The sequence below is a fragment of the Fusarium oxysporum genome, chromosome V (genome assembly GCF_013085055.1).
Source record: "Fusarium oxysporum Fo47 chromosome V, complete sequence".
Taxonomy (NCBI): Eukaryota; Fungi; Ascomycota; class Sordariomycetes; order Hypocreales; family Nectriaceae; genus Fusarium; species Fusarium oxysporum.
Window position 1 is genome coordinate 971904 of NC_072844.1, and position 22126 is coordinate 994029.

The 22126-nt window shown below is 48.6% G+C and overlaps 6 protein-coding genes across 6 annotated transcripts; 3 read left to right on the forward strand and 3 right to left on the reverse strand.

Annotated features, from left to right (window-relative positions):
- Positions 1 to 883: 883 nt before the first annotated feature.
- Positions 884 to 1826, forward strand: FOBCDRAFT_273783 (uncharacterized protein; the record flags this gene model as incomplete). Its single annotated transcript, XM_031183466.3, has 2 exons — positions 884 to 1463; positions 1510 to 1826. The coding sequence occupies 2 exons, from the start codon at positions 884 to 886 to the stop codon at positions 1824 to 1826; spliced, it is 897 nt and encodes a 298-aa protein (XP_031039108.3).
- Positions 1827 to 2006: 180 nt separating this feature from the next.
- Positions 2007 to 4745, reverse strand: FOBCDRAFT_292853 (P-loop containing nucleoside triphosphate hydrolase protein; the record flags this gene model as incomplete). Its single annotated transcript, XM_031183467.3, has 1 exon — positions 2007 to 4745. One exon carries the CDS (start codon positions 4743 to 4745, stop codon positions 2109 to 2111), a length of 2637 nt encoding a protein of 878 aa, XP_031039109.2. The 3' UTR covers positions 2007 to 2108.
- Positions 4746 to 5933: 1188 nt separating this feature from the next.
- Positions 5934 to 7282, forward strand: FOBCDRAFT_134865 (uncharacterized protein; the record flags this gene model as incomplete). Its single annotated transcript, XM_031183468.2, has 3 exons — positions 5934 to 6011; positions 6064 to 6152; positions 6205 to 7282. 3 exons carry the CDS (start codon positions 5934 to 5936, stop codon positions 7280 to 7282), a joined length of 1245 nt encoding a protein of 414 aa, XP_031039110.2.
- Positions 7283 to 8425: 1143 nt separating this feature from the next.
- FOBCDRAFT_292855 (uncharacterized protein) lies at positions 8426 to 11896 on the reverse strand (the record flags this gene model as incomplete). The annotated part of the gene is made up of 2 exons (XM_031183469.3): positions 8426 to 9626; positions 9679 to 11896. The coding sequence occupies 2 exons, from the start codon at positions 11894 to 11896 to the stop codon at positions 8587 to 8589; spliced, it is 3258 nt and encodes a 1085-aa protein (XP_031039111.2). The 3' UTR covers positions 8426 to 8586.
- Positions 11897 to 13780: 1884 nt separating this feature from the next.
- Positions 13781 to 15475, reverse strand: FOBCDRAFT_33523 (endoplasmic reticulum vesicle transporter-domain-containing protein). The gene is made up of 3 exons (XM_031183474.3): positions 15081 to 15475; positions 14444 to 15031; positions 13781 to 14397 (listed from the first exon to the last, which is right to left on the reverse strand). Exons 1-3 carry the CDS (start codon positions 15166 to 15168, stop codon positions 13943 to 13945), a joined length of 1131 nt encoding a protein of 376 aa, XP_031039116.1. The 5' UTR covers positions 15169 to 15475; the 3' UTR covers positions 13781 to 13942.
- A 2361-nt stretch (positions 15476 to 17836) lies between these two features.
- Positions 17837 to 19903, forward strand: FOBCDRAFT_250241 (glycoside hydrolase). Its single transcript, XM_031183477.3, has 4 exons — positions 17837 to 18268; positions 18324 to 18803; positions 18860 to 19104; positions 19154 to 19903. Exons 1-4 carry the CDS (start codon positions 18178 to 18180, stop codon positions 19718 to 19720), a joined length of 1383 nt encoding a protein of 460 aa, XP_031039119.1. The 5' UTR covers positions 17837 to 18177; the 3' UTR covers positions 19721 to 19903.
- Positions 19904 to 22126: the final 2223 nt, after the last annotated feature.

The following is a 22126-nucleotide window of genomic DNA, read 5'->3' on the forward strand; positions in this document are numbered from 1 at the left end:
TACAGACTGCTCACCTGCATCAACTTCCTTTCCACATAGCGAGATCTTGGATAGATGGAACTTATTATGGTCCTTTGCTTGAGCTAGACTTGTTTACCTTCTCTTATACCTAATCTCTACATGACTTTGTATGGCCAACTGGGTATGCTAAGGCTCGGACACCTCAAAGTCCTAGAGGACTAGCACATAATACAAAAACAATTTTTTGTCTTGTACGATACAAGCTAGACTGAAACATCTGCTCGACTGAAAATGCGCCAAGAATGGTTGATTATATTCAGTCAATGCGCGTCTTTTGATGCGATGTGTTCTTACAGTTCATAGCTAGGCTGCATTCTAGCTCATCAACATATGACCCCGAGAATCTGCCTTATATGACTCTAGAGCCAAGCAATGGCCACATATCCGTATTTCAACGGACCTAGCCGTAGCGATCCGTCAAATGGGTCTTTGAAATTTTTGGCCTTGGCTGACCCGGTTGATCTCGTCGGTTGTCACAGGCTACAGGCTTCCAAATTACTTACACTGTGATCCTTCAAGGCTACCAAATTAACATCACAACCCAACCAAGTATCACTATCGCCAATCTGTCCTCAATTCAGTAGTCTAGCATTACCTTGTATTAGCCAGTACTCTGCCTTAACTTATAGTGAAAGCCTAACTGTCACTGGCGTAGGACTTGGGGTGGCTGGATCTCCACACAGCCACTCCCTCCCATCCCAGCTCACAGGCAGCAACACCAACAGTAAAACCACCAATATCTTGTCATAAAACTGGCCTTTTTAGAAAGATCTACTTAATAGGCGTCAATATTCCTCTTCTCAGAGTAGCATTTATTTTATTTCTCATACTCTCAAGATACCCCTGTTGCAGTGCTTATAAAATGTTATCCAACCTCGCTTCAAAACTAGGCCTCACCTCCAAACCTGCATCTCAATCCTTCCTCAAACCACGCGACCCTTCCAAAAACATGCTCACCAAAGTAGACTACACATCAAACGACATTCTCATCCCTGATTCTTTTCTCTCTTCTCCGCCTGGAAAACCAATAACGACTCATCCCATCGACTTTGCAAACTCTCCTCTTCCTCAGTACGATGGCCACACCGCTATCGTGCTGGACAATGTCCTCTCACCAGGAGAATGCAAAGAACTTCTCTCCCTAGCTGAAGCGTCGGTTCCAAGGCCTGATGAGAGTGCGCCGGCTTGGAAACCTGCTTTGATAAGCGCTGGTCCTGGATGGGAAGCTCCGGCACCGGGGTATAGGGAGAGTGATAGGATTATATGGAATCAGCAGACTGTTGTTGATCGCCTATGGGAGCGATGCATGCTTTCTGAAGGGTTGCGGGAGCTTTTGGCTGTGGTGCCGCCGCAGCCTTATATGAAAGGTGGGAAATGGGTGTTTAGTCGGTTCAACGAGAGGATGAGGTTCTTGAAGTATTCACCAGGACAGTTCTTCAAACGTAAGTGTAGCCACCTGCCTTCTTGTTCATAGCTAATATATTCCAGCCCACTGTGACGGTCCTTTCTACTATACTGAAGGCCCAGGCAAAGAGTTTGAGACTTTCTACACTGTTCATCTTTACCTCAATGACTCTGTTGAGAATGATCCAGCATCGGAACTTGAAGGTGGTGCAACTTCATTCCTTGACAGGAAGGGAGAGAAGAGAGTTGACGTAAACCCCAAAACTGGAAGTGTTCTCATCTTCCAACACAGAGGGCTTTTCCATGAAGGAGCAACGGTGCATAAGGGGATCAAATACACCATGAGAACAGACATTCTCTACGAGTGGGTGCCTGATAAGGAAACGGAAGAAGCCAACTAAAGGAGGCAAGGAAACTTAGGACCTCAATCCTAAGCCATGAAAAGATTAAGATGAGTTTAGGAGATTTAGGATCTTTATCTTAAGCAACGGAATATTTATAGAAGTTTAGGAAAACGCAAGACCTTTATCTTAACAATGGGAATACTCAGGTAAATTCAGTAAATGTAGTAAAAGTGAAGACGACTTTTAAAAAATTATTCATCGGGATGAAGATCCTAAGCTTTCATAAATGCTCCCAAAACTTGTAAATTATATGACCGGAATGTACCACCGTGATAACTATTAACGTTGACTTTGCTTTGGCATTTTCTTCTCCTCCATCTCCTCAATATCCTTCTTTTTGTGAAAATGCGGTGCCAACTCCGTTAGCCACCTTGGCTCAATCGGCATAACACTACGCATATATTCCTTGGTCGTCTGCACAAGCTCAAAATAAACCACCATCTTCTCAGGCGGGTCGACGGACATCAGAACGCTGCTGGGGTGGATCCACACAGATGTGTTGTTTTTGACTGTTCTGTAACCATCACCGCTTTTCTGCAGTCGTGCAGCGTTGGGGAAGAAGCCTGATGTGATGGCGCGTTTAATCGGGCGAAGGTTGGTGGCACCACACGTAGAGGGGGCAACTTCGACTCTTTCGCATAACTTTTCCAGTTGATCGCGAACATCGCGTGCCCTTGTGAGAGAACGTTGTTGAAGGAAATTCTCCTTCGCCCAGATGGGGGAGAAGTCGCTGTCAACCCATTGGTTCCAAATATTGAGGAGCGTTATATGATCACCACCGTCCTTGATTGTGAATCGGTTTCGGGCGCTATCTGCGTGGATTTTCTTGTCCTTGGGTCGGAAGAACAGCGCGGAGGCTTCACCAAGCATCGAAACGATGGATAGGACCTCCTCGACGCAGCCCTCCTTGTCGGCAGCTAATACGGCCTTGGCCAGCATAGGGTCTGTAGGGAATTCGGCCATTTGACGGCCAATCTTAGTCAACTCCCCACGATGGTTCAATGCTTGCAAAGCGAATAACTGATTCAGCGCGCCAATAAGAGCTTCTGTTGGCGGAGGATCCATGAACTCGAAGTCGAGGAGTTCGTTAATGCCCAAGGACTTTAGTTGAAGCACGACACCGTTCAGGTTTGTTCGCTGGATTTCTGGTGTAGTTGATTCGTCCATTTCGTTCATGTATGCGAACTTTGTATATAGACGGAAACACTTTCCTGGGCCAACACGACCGGCTCGACCACTTCGCTGGTTCGCAGAAGCTCTCGAGCAAGGAACAACAACCAAGTTCGACATGCCGGTGGCGGGATTGTAGACGTTTTCCTTCACATAGCCTGGATCAATAACATAGACAATTCCATCAATGGTCAAACTGGTTTCGGCAATGTTGGTAGCCAGCACTACCTTTCGAGCCCCGTCTGGTGTAGGTTCGAAGATCTTGGATTGTAACTCCGAGGGAAGATTTGCGTAGATTGGGCAGATAACAAGTTCTTTGATGCGGTTGCCGAGCTTTTTTGCTGTTTGGGAAATTTCGAGCTCAGCGGCTTCAATTTCGTCTTGACCAGTCAAGAAGATCAGAATATCACCCTGGGGTTGGGATGTATGGATCTGGAATGTTGTCGTGATGGCCGCAGCCAGGTAATTCGCTTCGGGAGCAGGTGTGTAGTAAATATCGACTGGATATCGTCGACCAGGAATATTGAAGATAGGTGCATCATCGAAATACTGTGCGAACCTCTCGGCGTTCATGGTAGCTGACGAAATCAGCAGCTTCAAATCAGGTCGCGATCTCGAGAGATCCTTGATTAATGACAAGAGGATATCGGTATGTACGGTACGTTCGTGAGCTTCGTCGATCATCAGCGCTGAATAGCCTGAGAGCCCTGGGTCTGTCATGAATTCTCTTAACAACATTCCATCAGTCATATACTTGAGGATAGTCTTGTCGCTGGTGCAGTCTTCGAATCGAATCGTGTATCCGACCTCGTTACCGACTTTGACGCCAACTTCGTCGGCTACACGAGCTGCTACACTCATGGCGGCCACTCGCCGAGGTTGTGTACATCCCACTTTCATGCCGTTCTTGGTATAACCCGCCTCGTGGAGATATTGTGGTAGCTGAGTCGTCTTTCCACTACCAGTCTCTCCAACAATGACAAGAACTTGATACTGCTCCAGTGCAGCGAGGAATTCATCTCGATATTGGTAAATGGGCAAACTCTTTCGTGTCTCCTGTATTGATAGTACCTTCTTCTCGGCTGCGTCGATCTGCGCCAGCACGGCTTGTTGATCTTTGGTCAATGTTCGACCGTCGCCAGGCAGTTTGGCGTCCGATTTCCACTGAATATATTGTGATTCATCCATAACAAGATCGTAATCGTTGTTCTCTCGTTCAGCGCGCTGGATTTGCGCTTTCACCTTTGTCGTTTGTTCCCGTTCCCATTCTTCATGCTCAGTAACAAATTTCTCTCGCCCGAACTGGTCCTTTTCAACGTGTCGCTTATAGAGTGCCTCTTCCTTCTTCTTTCGATCGAGTCGTCCCTTCTCGGTAATGTAGTCCTCGGGCATGTAGTATCCATCTCGATGGTCGTCAATATTGAGTCGTTCTTCGGCCAGGCGCAGGATCTCTCTGTTCTTGGCAAATTCGGCCTTCTCCTTCTCCGAGAGTCGCACGCCGCTCTTCAACTCATCCGTCTCTTCTGCAACCTGCTTTCGCAAGAGAGCAAGTCGTTCGGCCTCTCTTTTCTTGAGGTATTCTTGTCGCGATCGTTCTCGAATATCAGGTAGCGCCGCCTTATTCCGTGCAGCAGTATCTTCGGTCTTCCTTTTTTTCGAGGGTTGCTTCGCGGACTGCTTCGATGACTCCCCCTTCTCCTCTCCCGCCTCCTCCATCGGGAGAAAAGCATAGCGTTTGGCGCTCATGATGTGTTTGTTGTCGAATTGAAGTGGAAATAGGTGGGTCTGGGAGCTTTAGAGGAAGTAGGTCACGTGACTCCTCGGAGCTTGAATCATTGTCAAAGACAGGATGGAAGGGGTCTTACCTTATACATATGCAGATACTTATTAAGTTTGGTTGCCTTGTTAGGTGCCTATGATAGAATTGACGTGTTTGCTAGCTGGGGCTGTTACTGGTAATAACAGTGTAGTCTAAAGGTTCAAAAGTTACACTTAACTTACCTAAACTTTTTTGCAGTTTAGGCACTTGGTCCTAAGGGACAAAAGGGTTTAGGTAGTAGATTATCAAGAACTTGTGATGGCTTTTGATGAGTTTATTTTGGCATTCTACATGAAGCTCTCGAGGGTTCCTGCCTCATGAGGGGAGTCATGTATCTACGTAGATGTTGCTACCATGAATGCTTTAAGCAAAAGTTATTCCCTGTTTGTCCCCGGGCTTGTGGGGTGGCCAAAGACTAAAGATCTCTGTCACCAAGGGTCGAGTCTCGCACTTTCACTGGTTGGAAGCAACAGGCAGCGAGCGAGGTCGATGGTGAGGCATCAAAATCCAGTGTCCCTATAAACATTAGGATAGATTTAGGACTCAGTTCATGAGTAACTTATTTGAATTTAGGTATCGCTATCAAACTGGGAGTTTGCAGCCAGCCAAAAGGTTTTACCAAGTACCGGACAGACAGGGGCGAGTTTCTCAAGCTTACAAAGCCATGCTGGAAACTTTGACAGGTGAGTTATAGACCCATCACGGGATGATGCTCCTTGATCTCCATAAGTGAATGGCTCTTCTGAGTAAACTGTACCGTGAGGCTAAAGAGCTAGGTGTGACATTATACTTGACAACGGAGAAAGCATAATCCGACAGTTAGCCAAGCCTCAGGACCAGTCATATACTCTCGATAAGCGGCCACTTGGCAGGGGTTTACTGATAAGCTTGCTACTGTCCCAAAAAGTGTAGCACTTGATAACACGCTGGTGTTTCGAGGTTCAGGCGACTTTCTTTGTCCGTTCTCGATCGAGTCAACTCACCCTCCTTTTCCCTCGCAACACCTCGAGGTCTGTCCTTCTTTACCACTCAGGTCGGCAGGTTGCTTATATAAAGTCTCTTTCCATCTTTTTCTTTTGCTTTTTCTTTTTTATATCTGCAGGAAGAGAGAGAAGATGTTATTCCATACAGCGGCCCTCGTGGTCCTTCTAGCTCTGGTCCAGCTAGCTGTATGCGCCCAAGACTATTACAAGGTACAACAATTCCCATATGCCCATAAACAGGCAGATTCTAACAGTTGTGCAGGTTCTCGGTGTAGACAGGCAAGCAGGGAAGAAGGAATTAAAGCAAGCATATCGTCAATTGTCGAAGAAGTTCCATCCAGACAAGAATCCGTATGCCCCTCCATCCACCCTCTGCTTGATTTCTAATACTGACCTCTTCCAGTGGCGACGATACAGCACACGATAAGTTCGTCGAAGTTTCCGAAGCCTACGATGTCTTGAGCGACGAGGAAATGCGCAAAGTCTACGACCAATACGGCCACGAGGGTGTTCAACAGCGCCGCCAAGGAGGAGGTGGTGGTGGTGGTCATGATCCCTTCGATCTCTTCAGCCGCTTTTTCGGTGGTCACGGCCACTTCGGACGAGCATCTAGCGAACCCCGAGGACACAATGTCGAAGTCCGTGTCGAAATCTCCCTCCGCGACTTTTATAACGGCGCCACAACCGAGTTCTCCTGGCAGAAGCAACACATCTGTGAAGCTTGCGAAGGCACTGGAAGCGCAGATGGACAAGTTGATACCTGTCATACTTGTGGCGGCCATGGTGTACGCATCGTGAAGCGCCAGCTCGCTCCTGGAATGTTTCAGCAGTTTCAGCAAAGATGCGATGCTTGTGGCGGTAGGGGCAAGAACATCAAGCACAAGTGCAAGGTCTGCCAGGGTGAACGGGTTGAGAGGAAGGCGACGACTGTTCAACTCAACGTCCAGCGTGGAGCTGCTCGCGACTCCCGCGTTGTCTACGAGAACGAAGCTGATGAGAGTCCTGATTGGGTCCCTGGCGACTTGTTGGTGACATTATCTGAGAGGGCTCCATCATATGACAATAATCCCGATAAGGCGGATGGCGCATTCTTCCGTCGCAAGGGTAATGATCTGTACTGGACCGAGGTTCTCTCTCTCCGGGAAGCCTGGATGGGCGGCTGGACTCGCAACCTCACTCATCTTGATAACCACGTCGTGCGGTTAAGTCGACCCCGCGGTAAGGTCATCCAGCCCGGCCATGTCGAGACTGTGGCTGGAGAAGGTATGCCCATCTGGCACGAGGATGGCGACAGCGTGTACCACAAGACCGAGTTCGGAAACCTATACGTCGAGTACGCAGTCGTCCTGCCCGATCAGATGGACTCCAACATGGAAAGCGATTTCTGGAGCCTCTGGGAGAAGTGGCGACTCAAGAGCGGCGTCGATCTACATAAAGACAGCGGACGACCAGAGCCAGCGCACACTAGAGACGAGTTATAATGAGTAAAAGGTGATCGGCGTCGAGGATGAGGAGTTAGTTGTATGATTTATAAGAAGGGGGCTATATATATTAGTGTCGATACGAAAGGATACCAATGGCATGTTTCAGAATATTATAGACGTTATGGAAATGTGTTTTAAAGTATCGGTTACAAGATGCTTAAGGGTCTGTTGGGGTAAGATCCAGGAACCGGAACAAAACCTCCAGTAACTGACGGTGGTAATGACGTGCCCCACAGAATGTAACATCGACTTACAAGGAAACACCCAGAACAATCCAGCAATCTCACAAAAGTCAGAACCTCATATCATACAATCACATACCGAAAAGAACCAATCCTCCAATCAACTATATCTTGAAGCTTAAGCGAAACTTCTACAACATCCTTGTTCTAACTAATGTGGCTTAGACCTCTCCATAAATGAAGCCATCACAGCCTAACAGCAGCGCCCATCAGATAACTATATAAATCTCAATGCAATCAATCACATCTCGCCTTTTTCTTCTTTTTCCCCTCTTTCCCTTTCCCTTTTTTCCTTCTTCTCTCCTTGACAATCATGACAGTGACCACTCCTTAGAACATGTCAAGTTCAGACTCAACCACCACCACAAACACTCCTGGAGACAGCACCCCCAGCACGTCGACTCCAGACGTGATAGAAGTTCCCCGCTCAGACCTTGTCACTGTTAAAGACACGGACTATCACACGGACAAGTATCTTATCCTCTGCGGGAAATGTGGCGGCGTCTTGAACGTCGCTAAATACAGCTGCATGTGCGAGCATGGTTCTGATGTTGCTCGCGCTGCTTGATTGGTTTATAATATTTCCATGTCTGCCAAAGACAGTCACAAGAAGCGAGATGCATATGCATACGATACTCTCAAAACAAGATGCCTGTCTCATCAATCATTCGTCCCAGTTCGAGCGAGGTAATACAAAGGATCGAGCTTCAGCTCTCCAACAAACTCCACTCTAAATAATACATCAAAAACTCACACTTCAGTCACAAGCAATACTTAATCAATATTGCTATTCAGCTGCAGTGCGGCTCCGTTATCACGTCTTCTTATAAATTATCACCTTTCGCAAGGCATATAGAGGGTTACATTTGGAAAGGTTAGCGACAAACAAAACATAGACGGAATGGGGACATCATATAAAAGGACATCAAACCGTGTTTCTATATATCGGCCGTAATGTATAATAGTCATAACATCATATCATAAAGCTCAACTGGAAAAGCAGACCATTAATCATATCCACCCAATGAAATCATTCCCAAAATCACAGTCGTCAAGTCGTTAATCTCGGTGTCTCCTTCTGCGTCTTCTTCTTTCGTGACCCCCGTCTTCAATAGCCTCTCGTTGCTCTGGTTCTTGTAGTCCTCCAAGAATGTTTCCAATTAGACCAAGCCATCCGCCTTTACCTTCAAGTGCTCCAGTGACACCACGAACGAGCTGATCCACGGCTTGGCTGTCTGTTCCAGCTACTTGCCAAGCACCTTTGATGTCCCAATCATCCCGATGTCTGGGTTTATACTGAAAATCACCTTGTCTGCGTGTCCAACCACGGCTCCTACTCGATCGTCCATCCAGGGGCCTACCCTGTCTGTCAAATCGGTCAGGTAGTTCTTCGACAGACTCATCCGAGCTGGAGTCATCATCTCGATGACGGCGTCTCTGTCCAAAGTAGTCATCCATTTCCATAGCAGGAGGAGTAGACTTCGAACGTGGCCTTGCAGGTACAAGACCTTGAAGTAGGTCATGAGCCTCCTGCTCCTGTCTCTCCTTTTCTTCTTTGGCTGCTGTTTCCTCACGGTGTCGCCTCATTGTCATAGAGCTCTTCGGTGACAAAGGGCCAAACACTACCGACTTGGCCGGTTGGCCCTCATCAGACGAGTCTAGACTATCTGTTGTAGAGTCAGCTTCCGTTTCTTCTCCTGTGCCAACAACCCTCCCAGCACGGTCGGACGCACCCTCATCAAGGCCTCTTGAGCCAAGGTTGTGGACAGGATTACTCACATTGTCAGGCGCTCTTGGACCGCCAGCCGGTGGAGGTCCCGGAGGTCCAGGAGGGGGCGGTGGTGGCCCAGGAGGTCCTGGCGGTGGGTAGTTGGCGGGTCCTGTCGAAAGTCCTCGAGGAGGTCCAGGAGGTGGCGGAGGGTAGCCCGTGTAGTCTTGAGGAACGTACGGCTGGAAGTCAGAAGAACGATCCGGAATATTGGTGTAAGGGTTTCCAGGTGGAGGAGTAGGATCCATAGGATAAGGTGGGAAGCCAGCGCCACCAGAAGCCATGGGTGGTGAGCGTGAGCGAGGGCGACGATCATCATAGTCGTCAAATCCTATTTCATAGTGGTCAGTCAACACAGTCACGGTCACTCAAGGACTGCTCACGTTTCCTGGAACGACTTCGGGATCGGGATCGCGAAGGAGATCTGGTAGCTCGACCACGACGGTCTCGCTCATCTTCTCGCTCGCGTTCTCGTTCAAGTTCGAGTCGTCGTTCCCTAGAGCGCTGCTCTCTCTTCTCCCTGTCCTTCTTATCCTTGTATTCCTTGATACCAAGGGCTGCAGCTCCTGCGGCTGCGGCGGCCCCGAGTCGGCTTCTGCTGCGTTTACGGTTATTGTCGGATCCTGCAGACGACGCGGATCGACTACGGTCGCGTCGTCTACGGCGTCGACGTCTTGCCTCCGCTTCGGATTCGTAGCCTCGCGACGTTGAGGCTAGCGGTTGCGTCGCGAGGGGATCGGTGCCGTATTCAACTACGGGGCCTAGCTCAGGATCAGTCCCGCGCTCTGAACGAATGGATCTGGCCTTGGACCTGCTCCTGCTCCGGCTTCTCGAGGGGCCTCGGCGGTAGTACTCATCATCGCTGCTACTGTCACTGCCATCCTTCTTTTCCTTGCGCTTCTTCCAAACGTGGTGCGCAGCCTTGGCTGCGACAGCTGCACCAGCAATCTCGGCACCGCGGCGAAGTCTAGACTTGCTGCGGCTCCTTGATCGGCTGCGGCTGCGCGAGCTGCTTGACCTACTACTGCTGCGGCCTCGAGATGACTTGGACCTATTGCGAATGTGCTTGGCAATACCTGCAGCAGCAACAGTTCCTAGAGCTGCCTTGGCTGCCGTCGACAAACTACGACGACGGCTGCCGCGGCTAGTGCTCTTTGTCGTCGTGGTTTTTCGAATGATGGATCGCGAACGAGAGCGCGAGTAGTCATCAGAGTAATAACCACGACGACGGCTTCTGCCTCGAATCGCCTCCTCCTTTTCAATCTTATTGGACTGGTAGTATTTAGCGGCACCAGCAGCAGCTAGAGCAACAGCAGCGATTCCGAGACCCTGCTTTAGTCGAGAGGAGCGGTCGGGAGACTCATCGTCGCCATGCCAGCGATCGCCATAAGCGCTACGAGCTCGGCGCAAAGCCTCAGTGCCAAGAGCGCCAAGAGCAGCTCCAGCAATGACCTTGCGGCCGCGGTTTTCGGGCAGTTCACCGTAGCTGTCGCGGCGACTGTTGAGAAGAGCTGTGACACCCGCACCCGCGAGAGCGCCCTCGGCCAGGTGTCGCTTGTGGTGGGGACTTTCGCTGCCCTCGCGGCGACGAATAACCTTGCGTCGGACGTAATAATCATCGTCATCACTGTGATAGCCGTGGTCACGACGTCTGCGGTCATATCGCTCAATGGCGTAGTCACGGTCTCCACGGGAGTCGCGGTGCTCGTGGCGATAGTAGTACTCCTCCTCCGAAGGGCGATGTCGGTGCTCGTGTCGGTGCTCCCGATGCTCCCTCCTGACTACAACCTGTTGTCTTTCAGGCTCTCTCTCGCGAATGACAACTACACCAGGCTGCTGTTGCTGGCGAGGAGAAACGATGACTGGAGCCGGGGGAGGAGCTTCTTGAACAATGATCTTTTGGGGTTCAGGCGCGCGCTGTCGAATGATTACGGGAGCTGGAGGAGGCGGTGGGTCGTAAGGGGTGTAGTATTCCGTCTCCTTGCGGTATCGCTCAACGTCGCATCCATGGGTGTCGTCGATATGTTCCTCAACACGCTTCTCAACGCGGTATTCGCCGTTATCTCGGCGCTCAGTCCTGACCATTTGGTTCTCAACCTTGACATCATCGTCGAACAAAGCGTCAAAGCGAGATCGTCGGTCCCAGTCACGCTCAACTTCCTTGGTCTCTACGAAAGCTGGCGCACGAGATCGATCTCCAACCTGAGAAGGCGCAGGCATTGGCATAGGCGGGGGCGGAGGAGGATAAGTCTCTCGTTCAGTCTCCTTTTCGTAAACGTAGCTTCGGGGAGCCGTGTCTCGACCACGGTCCTCGTGAAAACTAGCATGAGAGGGAGCTCCTTCAAAGGCAGAGCGAGGGCGATCCGGGACGAAAGAGCGTCGGTCGTGTTCAGCTAAGTCGCCAGAGGAGCGACCATAGCGGGAGAAATGGGAACGTCCATCATCAAATTCGGAACCTCGTTCGAAGCGATCAGACCTGCTTGGTGCGACCTTGTATCGTCTGATTGTGGTTTTGCGATAGCGCTCGTCGTCTGAAGAGCCATCGTCTCGCTCCCAGTCCCTCTCACGATAGACGCGAGACTCTCTGTAGACGTCACCCATCGCGGGGTGTCACAGGTGGGGTATAGGGCTGTGCGATAAAGTTATGAGGATCCAAAAGAGGGAATTTCGTAAAAAATGGAAGTAAATCCAAAGGTTTAGTATAGAAAACGCCTAACGAGAAATCAACAGCGAAATCTAGGTTTGTTGTTTGTATGTTTGTATGAGGAAGAAGGGGACGGGAGAGAAGTGGTCTGGTGGAGGGGGAAAAGCTGGGAAGTAACCAAGATGAGCTATGACGGAACCTGCTGAGAGAAGAAAGGAACTGGGTACCCGGAATGAATGGCTGGGCTTTGATTCTGATTCATCCAGGCGCAGTTAGCGTGGGCATGGGCATGGACATCAGTGCCCAGCTCCAGCGTGTGAGTGTGCGTGGAGCCCTTAAACTTCAGTGGACGGCTTTTCTGACAGGGGTTGGGAAAGAAAGCCTGCTGTGGCTATGATGGAAGATGATGCTGCTTGTGCAGTAGAGCATGGCACGGGATTGGGCGAGATATCGTGATGGGTGGCAGAAGGTCTCTTGTTCTGCCCGGCTGATGCTGGGCGTTCTGAGACCGAAGCCAATCAGGCCTTTAGTAGAGTCAACTTCAATGCAACCTCAGATAGAATCTGTAGTCTTGGGGAGAAGAGAATGGTTCTTTTCTGGGTTATCTCGGGCAGTTTCTTGAATGTTGAAAGGCTCAACTGTCAGGGATCATTTATGCCCGAAATACGATTCGAAGATCCACAGACGATATCAAGAATATCTTGTCCATCCAGTCCAGTCGAGTTGGGCACAGAGCCTCACCAAACGCATTTACTCAAAATGCAAACAAGCATCCAATATCTAGTACCCAATAGTCGTCGAATATACTCTTTGTTCCGTCTCTTTCAACCCTTGTTACACCAAACGGTTCATGTAAATGCCCGTCTCGAGTTAAATAGACCCAGGCCTATCCCGCCTTGTCTCTCGTCTCAATTAAAACCCCAACAAACTTGAAAAGTCAAAAGACAAAGACCAAACTCGCATGGGGTTACCCTCCATCTCGGGATCTAAGGAGCACCCCTCAAACCAAGGCCCAGTTCTTCATCGACAGGGACATTTCCTAGAACTCGAGGAATGAAAAGAATGAGGCGACGAAGCTTTCCATTTCCTTACCTAGAGACTGGACGTGCCGAACCGTGAACCTTGGTCAATCTCGTGCGAATCAATATGCTTGAGCATGCATCATCATGAACAAGTCCAGGTCTCCACTCGGACTGCTGTCGCCGGTGTCGTCATAGGCTTTTAATGGAAGAACCCCACCTCTTAAAACCCTTGACCCATCAACGATCAACATCTTGGTTCTTATTCTTACCAGCGGAGTCACCTCACCTCAGCCAAGGTCCATCCCATTATTAACAGTAATAAAAAAAACCATAAAAAACAAATAATCAGGAAAGACATTTCCAGAGTCATCAGGCTCCGCTTTTCAAGGTCAATTGATTACGCGGTCTCTTCAGGGTTTGAGTCACCAGACTCTCTTTCACAAGACCACATGCACAATCAGATGCTGACAGCCTTATTCCACGCACTACCATCGTCGAGAAGGGTCTCCGTCTGATGGGCTTTTCCGTAGTTCCGTGGTGTTCTCATGACTGGAATGTTCCATGCTTCTGCCTTTTCCCATATCAGCATGGCGGCGTTTTCAACACGACAGTCTTATGAGATCGGGCAAAAGCACTTTAACTCCAGGGATGGAGAATACAAGGATTGGTTCTTTGTTGTAGAGAAGAGGCGTTTGGCTTTGCGCTCTTTTAAGCCACATTCAATAATGCATCCTTGCTTCGACCAGACGAATTATCACCGAGTGCTTTACAGGGTAGTCAAACTGAACATCTTGGCCAATTCACAAACATTGGCTACTGGTTTATGCAAATCTGTTATCAATTCTCTTATGCTAAACCCGAATTCCCATGTTTTAACCTAAACTCCATAAATCAGTTGTATATAACCCCAAGCCATAACTCCTTCTGCTTGGCTCTGTATCAGCGCTGTATGCTACATGCTTGTATTCCTTATCCATCCATCTACTGATCAAAGCCCTCCTTGGTTCCCAAAACACCAACACCACCGTTACTGCGACGTCGTCGACCGATCACATCGTGGATCCAATCGCTGATTGTGAAACCCCAGTGTCCAGCAACGAGAACACCACTCATGATGTTGATGACCTTGACCAACAGGCTAATGATGCCGTCGCGGCTCTCGTGAACGGTCAACAGGATTGGCTCGATATCGTACTTGAAGAAAATACCAGGGATATATCGCTCGTCCACCGCCTTACTCTGCTCGGTAACAGCATATTGGTTGGTAAGGATGGACTTTGAGTTGACGCTATACACAGTAGGCACAACAGAGAGGTAGTATTGAAACTTGTGGAAGTTGTCGGGAGCTGTGTTGACGGTGCCGTCGAGAGGGTTGACCAGCGACGGGTAGAATGGGCCGTATGAAAGCTCCGAAATGATGTGCGAGAAGTTGAACTCTGTGACTGGTTAGCACACGATATGGACTACAATTCGCGAACTTACTGCTGTGGTCGAGATGCTCGCCATTACCCCGATAACCATGGCCTCGCGCAGTGATATGGAAATCACCCTGCACCTTGTTCAAGTCCAAACTTCCATAGATACGACAGCTGTCGGCATTGCCCCTGAACTTGGGTGTCTTTGCCCACTTGGCCCTCTTCTTGCCAAGCGCAACAATATCGTGAACGTGCTCCTCGCCGAAACCCTCATCTTCATATCCCAACTCGTTATATCCAGAGCCAGTGTTGACGCGGCCTTGGCTATCCCGCCCGAGCTTGTGCATGCCCTTGTTGTCGACCCATTGACTCCAGAGTGTCCTATCAGCCTTGAGACGCTTAGCAGCTAGGATATGATCGCCAGACGCATCCTGGACATTAACATGGATATCGTCGCAGTTCATCTTCACCACGATGTCCATGTTGATCTGAAGCTCTCGCGAAACACCAGCCTCGACTTCGAAGTTGTGAGACTCTGCGCCACGCCACCAGCGACCGAGTTCGCCCCAGATGAGGACAAGTGAGATGATAGACACGGCGACTGTCCATTTTCCACCTCCCGATGTTCGTTGGATGTATTGCGGCTTCGATTTGGCTGTCAAAAGTTAGCGCGAACATAAAGCCAGCAGCAATGAGAGACATACGGAATGCATCGAAAGCGCTGACCAAGCTTCCCTCCTTAGGACCAAACCTGTCCTCGTCATAATCTGACTTTTCCATTCCATTCATCATTGTTGCAAAAGTCTTCTAGTCCCGCTAGCTCGAATATATACAATGAAAGCTGTTTCGATGTTGTGACGTCGCGAAATCGGTCCCGTCGCAAATTATGGTCGAGAGCCACTTGATCAACAGCAAATGCGCAAAGGTATTTGAGCCTATTGCCGCATGCCTCGGTGAAATAACGGTCGAAGGACTGGAAACCAATTGGAACCGGTTTCAGTGGTCTTGAGGGATTCGTTCGAGAGTCGACCGGGAATTTGTTGGTGAACGAAATTGGGAATTCTCGATGTCGTCGCTTCGTTGCGCTGACAGCCGCAATCAGAAAGGACAGCTATCTGTAACTAAACTCATCCCCTGAAGCAGCGTCGTCAGGGTCCAGTCGCTGATTGGTGGGCAAGGCCAAGATGGGATAAAGTGTCGCCGAACCGAGCTTGTTCCTGAACCAATGTCGGCTTTAAAGCGGATTTACTCGAGTAGCGGTTCCACTACAAGCACAAATGGCGACACCACTGCGTCTATTCGAAGCCTCCTCGCTTGAGATCGTCAGTTCTCATGATAACATATGATACTAGTGATCACCTATCATGAGGCTGGTAGAAGATAGCTTTGAGACATCAGCTAGGATAACGGCTGCCCCGAGCATCATGATAGACCGCACCTGGATTTCGTGAATTCACGTATGAAATTTCAAACGAACAAACCAGATATTAGCCCGGGACTCATACTCGAGAATTGATATTTTCTTCGAAGTTACCATAAGATTGTGTCTAAACTACTTTGGATTAGGGGCATGGTGGCTGTTCCGGTTGAACAGATATTTCTCTTGTCAATGCTTGTCACGCATTATTGCTATGGTCGGAACGGAGACCAGTCCTTGAACTTGGCATGAATTGACTTCAAATAATACTGGCATTTATTTACTTCAAGATGATTCAACTGCAGATATCGTGCAACATGTGGGAGTGTCTATCGAAGGTAAGTTTTCGGACGACGGGCTCATGATATGTCAATCAGAGGAAGTGTAAGTCGTACCAAATTGGCCTTCGAATTAATGGAGCCAGCTGTCGTAGTTAATTAATTCTTGGGTATTTTAAAGAACATATTGTGAGACTGCATGCAGCTCAATCATAGGCAAATACTGGACGGAGTCACAACTCACAAGCGCTTACACAATGACTATCTTCCTCAGTCATTTGTAAAAAGAAAGGCCGTACTTGAATCTGTAAGAAGTTATCAGTTTAACAGGGAATATCTAATATCTCGGAATAAAGCTCATATTTATGCTGTACTTCGTAAGAAATTGCTCAAAGGTTGGACGGCACTGTCTTGACTCTTGTGAGTATTTGGAATAGTTTAGACATACTCGAAGATTCGAATATTCAAATACAATACTGATCCTGTTTGAGGAATATTGATCATTTAATTGTCCCATTTACGACAAAACTTATAAAGTGCAGAGGAATAATTTGATAGAGATTTCAGGGGCGAAAACGCCGTAATGGTTTGTCACGACCATCATGTGTATCAATGCAAAGAGGCAAAGCCTTCCAAGAAGCATCACTAACATAAACCTACTCGGTCCGACTGTATCTCGACAAAGTCGATCATCTCAGCACTGTTGAATGAATACTGGGTCCATCATCCATTTTCTGGGGGATTTTCAAGGGCAGAGTTGGTTCGGACCAATTCCCCACCATCTCGATCCTCCGAGATAAAGTAAATGGAGAATATGGAGAAGCAAATGGGTCGAGCGTTGGTGTGCATGGATGTCGATTGTTTAAATCAATCTCACATGTGTAGATATCTATGGTTTCAACTGTAATTGAAGCCTGTTAAACCCGATCAACGGGAATACGAATCACGTGCTCTCCCTACCTGTAGTCAATCATCTCGGCGCCGAGACGGGAGACCACGCGAACGACAACGGGACAAGGTAAACTTGGCATCTGGGCATCTTGGCATACCAGACCCTGGGTCGCGAATCGGTAAAGTGTGCCGATAAGCGCCTTGGCATTGAACAAAGATATCGACGACATGTTTTGTGTTTGAAGCATTAACGACACCGAAAGCGCGCTCAAGAATAAGGAAAATAGCATGGAGATGGGCATTTAGGAGAGGCAAATAATGATCAATTAGGTTTCTGGCAGAGGCGAAAGAAATGGGTGAATCGGGGGGAATAACCTTGCAGGGCGGACTTCTCCATTCAGGCAAGGCACGGTACGGCAGCGGCAAGTCTGGATTTCTGGCGTCGTACGTTGTTTGTAATGGAGACCATTCTTTGCAACGGCGTAAACCTTCCAGAACCCAACGGTCATCTTTGTCGACTGTTGGATGTAACAACTGAGGACATACGGAGTACAGTAACCGTATACTGCAGAGTAGGAAGAGGGAATACGACCAAGCATCTGTACTGTAGCTGCAGTGCAAGATCAAAACAAGAACGAACCACCAACTCAAACCATTCCCCAACCCCTGATCACTTCGTATCAATGCGTAATCATGCTGCCCCCTCCATCGCAGCAAAAATAGGTACCTGACGCCGCTAATGTGACGGTTCCCGGGTCTCGCTCACTCCGTTTGAGCCACTCAACAGCTCGTGTCACCCTCCTTCTTCGCGATCCACCGTCAATCTCATTGGTTCTAGCCTCTGTTTCTCCCTCCCTCTCTCGCTCCCTTTTAATTGCATTGCGCGCTTCTGCATGTACCTCACCTTGCGGCAAGTACCTATTCCCGCCTACTAACGCACGCATTAACCCCCGTCGCCCGTTTCCATTTCTTTTCCTTGGCACTTTGACTTCTTCAACAACATCGATTCATCGCAGACTTTACGTCGACCGTTTGTCCTTTTAATCGGTCAGATCGACTCACACTCTTTGACTGCTCGGTCAGTTTACGATAAATTCCACAGATTTATCGATATTTCGACGAAGCCCTCGCTGGGCGCGTCTATCGCTCGTTCCCGTCGATTTCCATCGCTCGCTCTCAACCTCGCTCGCTTCATTTCACTCGCATTCGCCCACGATGAAGTCCATTTTTTCAACCGGCGCCGTTGCGCTTTTGGCCTCAACGGGTTTCGTTAACGCCCAGTCGCCTTATAGCATTGCATCCACAGGTGCGGTCCCCCAACGGTTGGCTCGGAGGTAAACAGACATTAACTTTAGCAACAGCCGACATCAAGAAGTCAGCCAAGCAACTCGCTGCTGACTTGATCACATACTACCACGGAAACGACCCTGGCGGTATTCCTGGTATTCTGCCTGGTCCTCCTCCCAATGGTGACTACTACTGGTGGGAAGGTGGTGCTATGTGGGGGACGTATATGGATTACTGGAAGTGCACCGGCGATTCTACCTACAACAAATTGGTGATGCAGGCCATGCAGTTCCAAGTCGGCGATGATCAGGACTACCAACCCGCCAACGTTACTCTGTCCCTCGGAAACGACGATCAAGGCTTCTGGGGAATGTCCGCCATGTTGGCTGCTGAGCTGGACTTCCCCAACCCTGCTTCAGACCAGCCTGGATGGCTTGCCCTCGCTCAGGCCGTTTTCAACACTCAGGCCAATCCTGATCGACATGACAGCACTTGCAACGGTGGTCTTCGATGGCAAATTCCTCGAACTAACAACGGTTACGACTACAAGAACAGTCAGCGCCCCTCTTGAGATATTTACCTTGATCGACTCTGTACTAACTTCTAAAAGGTATTGCTAACGGATGCTTCTTCAACTTGGGTGCCCGACTTGCTCGCTACACTGGCAATAAGACTTATTCCGACTGGGCTGAGAAGACCTGGGACTGGATGGAGGGCGTCGGTTTCCTTGACCCTACCACTTATAAGATTTATGACGGTGCTCATGTCGGAACTAACTGTACCGATATCAACAAGGCTCAGTTCTCTTATAACTCTGGTGTCTTCCTCCAAGGCGCTGCTTTCATGTACAACCATGTAAGTCGGCCTAAACATGATATTAATGACAATTCACTGACTTCTTCAGACCAATGGTGAGCAGAAATGGAAGGACCGTGTAAGCAAATTGGTCGACGCTACTATCAGCAACTTCTTCCCCAAGGATATCGCTGTGGAGATTGCCTGCGAGAACCACGGCACCTGCACCACCGATATGTACTCATTCAAGGGCTACGTCCACCGTTGGATGTCTCAGGCAACACATCTCGCTCCCTTTATCAAGCCAAAGATTCTTCCTGTTCTCCAGACATCAACCGAAGCTGCCATCAAGCAATGTACTGGAGGAGACACAAAGCGTGTTTGCGGCTTTAAGTGGGCCAGCGGTGTCTATGATGGCAAGACAGGTGCCGGTCAGCAGATGAACGTCCTTGCTGCCGTTTCGTCTCTCCTCATGGAGAACACACCTCCTCCTGTCACGGCCAAGACTGGAGGTACCTCCAAGGGTAACCCCAACGCCGGCAATGTCGGAGACGGCAAGATTGATAGGACCTACAAGCCTTTAACCACTGCAGACAGGGCTGGTGCTGGTATCATCACTTTCTTGGTTCTGTCCTTCGCATGCGGCATCTTCGGCTGGATGAGCATGGGCAAATAGATGATCTTTCTCGGTTTCTGAATATGCCGAAAGACGAAGTCCGGCATGCACAATTGTGCTTCTTTTGCAGCCTTGTATTTGGAATCTGAAGAAATGATCTTTGGGGCGTTGGATGGAGTATACTTGACCTAAATAGCCTGGTAGGCTGGATATCTATTCTCTAAATGTTATAATGTTTTACCATTTACTCTGTGCCTTGCAACTAGTGAGAACAGTCGCACAATTCTACTAATGTTCAGAGGCCCAAACACTTTGCTATATAACTAGCGACCGACACAAGCACATCAACAACATGGTTTGATTGACCGAATTGAGCATTTACTGGATTGTTGATGGATTTTCGTCATGACCACGCGGCTCTTATTTGAGAAACTGGGTCATAGAATCGATATCACAGCACAATAGAGTTTGACAAAAGTCGGTATGTTTTGCACCGTGCTTGCGCAGATCCTGATAATCTCCATAGAATATCTCGCTTCTGGATATTCGGCAATTTGATCACTGCTATGAAACGGAGGCAGTATGAGAATATGACTTGATGCTTTAACGGTCACCTTGAAACGTCAATGGTTCGGGCTTGATATGATTGGTGATGGGGTTGTGCCATTGTGGGACTGAGACAAGCTGTCTTTCTCTTAACAGGTCTTATAACACCGAGGAGAAGCCTTGAAAGAATGATGAGTGCCTCTTCGAATGCCAGCTGTCATTGTAGAGCATCGTCGCGAGGTCCAATAGTGGGGTGAAACTCTCTTTCTCAAAAATCTCCAGAGGCGTTGACAAACTGGCACATGACCGACTACAGTGTCTCTAGTGCCACTTCGGAACGACAGCAACATGCCACATCAAGATCACGGCCATGTTTATATTGAAAGATGGCATGGCATGAAGCGAACATAGGCGCCCTATACTCACGAAACACTTCGAAATTGGACAATGTATAAGCGATGTTTTCGGAATACTCGGAAAGTCGGAAAGTTCGGTGTTGATGAAGTGCTCTCTTACTCGTCCTGTCTATTTTTACATACAGAATAGTCTATTCAGATGGAGCATATCCGTTTTGGAACAAGATCTGGGGAAGAGACGTGGGCCAAGCAGGGCTCGGATCTGATAACATGGGGAGCTTCGAGATCTCGGTCAGAGCATAGCACAAGTTGGTAAGACGATAGGATATCAACGTTTCTATCTCGTAAAAGATGGGAATTGGGTCTCGAAAACGAGAAAGACCATTGTTCAGTCAAGATTTGAGGGACACAACCTAGATCTAAGGCGGGAGTGGCCGTTGCTAGCCTGTTGTCTCTAAAGATCTTGGGTGCAGATGTGGTAACTTTCCTTGGGTGTTTGTACATCAGACTGAGGTCATGTTTGTGTTTCTGAAGTGGAGAGCTGTTACAGCCAACTGCTCTATAGACTCCAAACTCACGATGCATGGCTTGGAGTCTATTGATCACCCTGATCGACTTGTCTCAGAGTCTCAAGGTCTCACCACCAAAAGGGCCCATTCAATTACAGAGTCCCATTGACAACGTGTTCTGTTACACTTCCCCTCATGACGACGACATCACAAGGCAAAATTGCAAGGAATTATCTGGTCTGGGTCTGGGTTGTAATATCCAATATCCAAAGCACGTCGTCGTCTTCCAAGATGACGCTAATGCAAAGACGTCCTAGTCGTGGATCCTTACATCCCTGCATTGACCAATAGCTTGGGGGTAGTGCATTTCTATGGGGTAATTTTTACATACTAAAAACTCTAGACAATCCAGGAACACAATTTGGTAAAAATCTGGGGGGACCGCGTGACAGCGCCATTTCTCTGGGCAAGGAACAGCTTTGGATCACACGCACAGTGGTTGCCGTTAACTGCAAAGCGTAATTGCCCAAGAATGTCAGGAGACGAGAAAAAGCTCTGACTTTTTTGCCTTCAAGTTCCTAGATTGGCGGAGTATTAGCTCGTTGGGTCATCAAGTCTCCTGTTTGGCGGCTATGGGTTGAGGGAGTGGCGGGTATTGACATGACGATCTAAAATGCGGGGAGAAGCGAAGGAACAAGAGAGAAAAGAAGGAAGAAAAAAAATCTAAAGATGGGTCCATTTGTGGGGTGAGCTCAAAAGTATCAGGAATTGCGTTGTTGTGCTGTGTTTGTTTGGCTTGGCTTGGCTGAAGGTAGGTCACCTTGTCCAAGGTAAGGTTGTGCTTTGGCCCCCTTGAATAAGCTTGAGTCGTGGTATAACTACCCAAGCTCTTCCCATCATGACAACCTCTCTTTCTCTTCTCAAGCTCTACTTACTCTTGACGATCCAATCTACAACTTGACATTGAATCAATTATATCCTCTTCTCATCCTCAACACTGAGAAATCATCACAACTTACAACCCACCTCACTTACACAACCACAACCAGAACCAC

Bases quoted from the DNA above. Each gene is read 5' to 3' on its own strand.
- FOBCDRAFT_250241 (XM_031183477.3), top strand. From the start codon at position 18,178: ATGAAGTCCATTTTTTCAACCGGCGCCGTTGCGCTTTTGGCCTCAACG. The intron at 18,804-18,859 runs GTCAGCGCCCCT...AACTTCTAAAAG, and splicing joins CGGTTACGACTACAAGAACA to GTATTGCTAACGGATGCTTC. The intron at 19,105-19,153 runs GTAAGTCGGCCT...TGACTTCTTCAG, and splicing joins CTGCTTTCATGTACAACCAT to ACCAATGGTGAGCAGAAATG.
- FOBCDRAFT_33523 (XM_031183474.3), bottom strand. From the start codon at position 15,168: ATGATGAATGGAATGGAAAAGTCAGATTATGACGAGGACAGGTTTGGT. The intron at 15,032-15,080 runs GTATGTCTCTCA...AACTTTTGACAG, and splicing joins CAGCGCTTTCGATGCATTCC to CCAAATCGAAGCCGCAATAC. The intron at 14,398-14,443 runs GTAAGTTCGCGA...AACCAGTCACAG, and splicing joins CGAGCATCTCGACCACAGCA to AGTTCAACTTCTCGCACATC.